At 34.6% G+C, this 3,129-nt stretch overlaps 1 protein-coding gene across 2 annotated transcripts; it reads left to right on the plus strand.

Annotated features, from left to right (window-relative positions):
* The first annotated feature begins 1,058 nt into the window (after positions 1-1,058).
* LOC120141836 (E3 ubiquitin ligase rnf-5-like) lies at positions 1,059-2,384 on the plus strand. 2 transcript variants are annotated; one of them, XM_039156611.1, is made up of 2 exons: positions 1,059-1,152; positions 1,565-2,384. In XM_039156611.1, exon 2 carries the CDS (start codon positions 1,576-1,578, stop codon positions 2,257-2,259), a length of 684 nt encoding a protein of 227 aa, XP_039012542.1. In that variant the 5' UTR covers positions 1,059-1,152; positions 1,565-1,575; the 3' UTR covers positions 2,260-2,384. The 2 variants fall into 2 exon arrangements, with proteins under 2 accessions (XP_039012542.1, XP_039012541.1); XM_039156610.1 differs by having other exon boundaries at positions 1,086-1,152; positions 1,557-2,384.
* Positions 2,385-3,129: the final 745 nt, after the last annotated feature.

The following is a 3,129-nucleotide window of genomic DNA, read 5'->3' on the forward strand; positions in this document are numbered from 1 at the left end:
GGGTTGTGGGGAATTTAAATATTTTCCTATGTGTAATCGACTCCTGAACTTGAATTTTTATTAAAATAACAAATGCATTTTGGGTGTCCAATCACACCCTAATCAAAAATTGATGACGAATCCACGAACCGATTTTTATTTTAAACTTGAGTCCCAAATTATTTAAGGCAAACACCTTTTTTACAAAATTCTAATTTTTAATTGACACCAGATTTTACAAGGTATGTCTCGACACTAACCATATACAATATAGTACATATGTATTTTTCATATTCTTTTCCGTATGCGAAAATAAAATTATAAAGTTATTTAATAAATCAAATGTCATATAAAATTATATAAAATAAGAATATCTATCCTTGTAACACGTTTTTCTCTGTTCTTGTGGCATGTTCCCTATGACTTTTGGTATGTTTTTTTACTACCTTGGTTTGTTGGTGGTACGTATTGCCTAGATCCCTCTTTGGTAAAAGGTTGTTTGCTGATATAATCAAAATTGTGTCGCGAAGCATCCTGTCAAATTGTTTAGTTCGCTCACAACTCTTTTACCACTTCTTAAAACATTTTGTTCGACTGAGACAATGATTTTTATAAAGGTTACTAGCTTCTTCTAATTTAGGACGTCATTATCAATAGAATACTTCTTCTTTTTGTATTTTTGGATTTAATGTTTTTGTTTTATGTATGAGTTTTTTTTATAACTATTGTTCCATTTTTCTCTTTATATTTGAATACGGAGTAATTTATAATTTTAGTTATTTCTATTATTTTTATTAATAAAATTCAGTTTCCATCTTTAAAAAAACAATAAAATTGATGAAACCTGAGAAAAGTTGGCTTCATACTTTTATTCTGTAATTATGCTTTGATGAATTTCAATCTTGTTGAAAGAGGTTTTCATTTCATAGTTTGGGCATTGAATATGGACCCAAAATTTGCCCATTGGATTTGCAAATCAACCAAACCGAAAGCGCAAAGTAGGTGAAATAGGCCCAATAACAGATTTTCTATTGCGTTTTAGAAAATTAGGTGGAAATCGAAAACCCTCGATTCTTCCCTATATTTGCCCAACTTCCCCTTGATATACCTCTTTTCTCGTCCCAATTTTTTTAAAAAAAAATAACTGATCCAATCAATTCCTTCGATTTTCAGGTTAGTTTTAGTTTTATTCCTACCTGATCCTTATATCTTCTTTGTTCGTTTTGTAGATTATAATGTATACGATATTGTTTTGATTTATTTATTTTTCTGTGTTTAATTTATTATGATTTGATTTATTTTCTGATTTTACATTACTTTTTTTATGAAATTGTGTGGATTTGTTTATGATTATTTTCGTTTATAGCACAATTTAGTGAACTATTAAAAAAGATTCAATCTTAGGACTTTTATCGGTATGCGGATAGTTCCAGTTAATATTTCTTGGGTTTTCTTTTGTCAAAAAATTGGGAATTTGGTTTATTGAAAGTGATAATTTTGATTTCTTATTTTTCCCTGTTGAATTGTGTTTTCTAGACATGATTTTATTTGTTTCATTTATGATTTTGTTGATCTATTGTGTTAGGTGAGTAAGGAATGGCGAGCGGTTTTGGGGAATCAACAAGCATCCCACCCCCAAGTCCGTCTTGCTCGGGTAGTAACAATGCCAATGATGCTGGTGATTTTGAGTGCAATATCTGCTTCGACTTAGCTCAAGACCCTATTGTCACTCTTTGCGGTCATCTCTTCTGTTGGTCATGTCTGTACAGATGGTTGCACCATCACTCTCCTTCTCAAGAATGCCCTGTTTGCAAGGCCCTCATACAAGAGGATAAACTGGTTCCTCTTTACGGCAGGGGCAAGAACCAGGCCGATCCGCGTTCAAAATCGTATCATGGTACGGAAATCCCAAACCGACCAGCAGGGCAAAGACCTGTGACCGCTCCTCCTCCCCCACCAGAAGCTAATCCGTTTGCCAATTATGGATTTGGACTAATGGGAGGTTTTGTTCCGATGGCAACCACAAGGATCGGTAACTTTACAATGGGTTTTGGAGGCCTATTGCCATCCTTGTTTAACATTCATTTTCATGGATTTCCGGATGCTACTGTTTATAGAACAACTTCAGGTTTTCCTTTTGGGTTCAATGCCGTTCATGGTGGTCATACTCATGGGTTTCCCCAGCAGCCAACTACACGAGGACAGCTGGCAGATAATGTGCTGAAGAATCTTCTTTTGTTGATTGGGCTCTTTGTGATCATTGCCCTGCTTTATTGGTGAAATAGTTTGTCATTTAAGCTCTTCCACTGCTTGATTATTTAGTCTGTGTCTGTAAACATGTTGAGCCCAATTTATGATTTTGTTTTTGGCATAAGAAGTTGTCTATATGATACTCTATTTTTTTTCCTGTTTCATGTAGCATCAAGAACAACTTATACCGGTCTTAATTTCGTTTTTTTTCAAAATAAAAGAACTGGTTCAGTTTTCCCTTATGCATTGAGACATTGTGTTGATTGCTGCTTCGTGTATTACATAACTTGCTAATAGTTTCATGAAGTCAAACATGAACAGGTAGTTTTATCAGATCAAATCCTTATGTTGAGCCATGCTTGTATTGTCATTAGGTAAGTGGTTACTACAACATGGTAGGGCAGGTATTACATAACCTGTCTGTAGAAACACTGTTAATCTTATTGGTGCATGCTTTTGACGTTAGCACTCAGGAAGATAAGTGGTTACTTCCACATGATAGGGCAGGTATTTATTCATGGAAACTAGGTAAAGGTAAATCATCTTATTGAAGTTACAAACAGTCATAGTCTAGCGCTTGATCCTACTATTTAAGTCCAGAAAAGGATTTCTTCCTACTACATGATGGATATGAACATGTTCCGTACCTTGTGGCTAAGGGCTCGGTTTGCCCTTGTTAAAGGTTATATGCTCTTATGGACCATAAGCTCTCGACTTCACATCCTGGAAAATTTTCTCAAAGGCATTTCCTTTTCTTAGGTTAGTCTTTCCCACCTGTAAAACCAAGCAGCCCTTTATTCTTTTCCCTCTCAGCAAACCTACATATGTATAGATTTCTCCTTTACCTGCAAAACATATCATTTGGAACATGAAACCATTTAAGAGTGTTATTTCAATTTC

Source organism: Hibiscus syriacus, unplaced genomic scaffold (genome assembly GCF_006381635.1).
Source record: "Hibiscus syriacus cultivar Baekdansim isolate YM2019G1 unplaced genomic scaffold, ASM638163v2 tig00110813_pilon, whole genome shotgun sequence".
Taxonomy (NCBI): domain Eukaryota; kingdom Viridiplantae; phylum Streptophyta; class Magnoliopsida; order Malvales; family Malvaceae; genus Hibiscus; species Hibiscus syriacus.

What these genes read in the sequence shown, in the direction of transcription:
- LOC120141836 (XM_039156611.1), top strand. Translation starts at nt 1,576, where the DNA reads ATGGCGAGCGGTTTTGGGGAATCAACAAGCATCCCACCCCCAAGTCCG.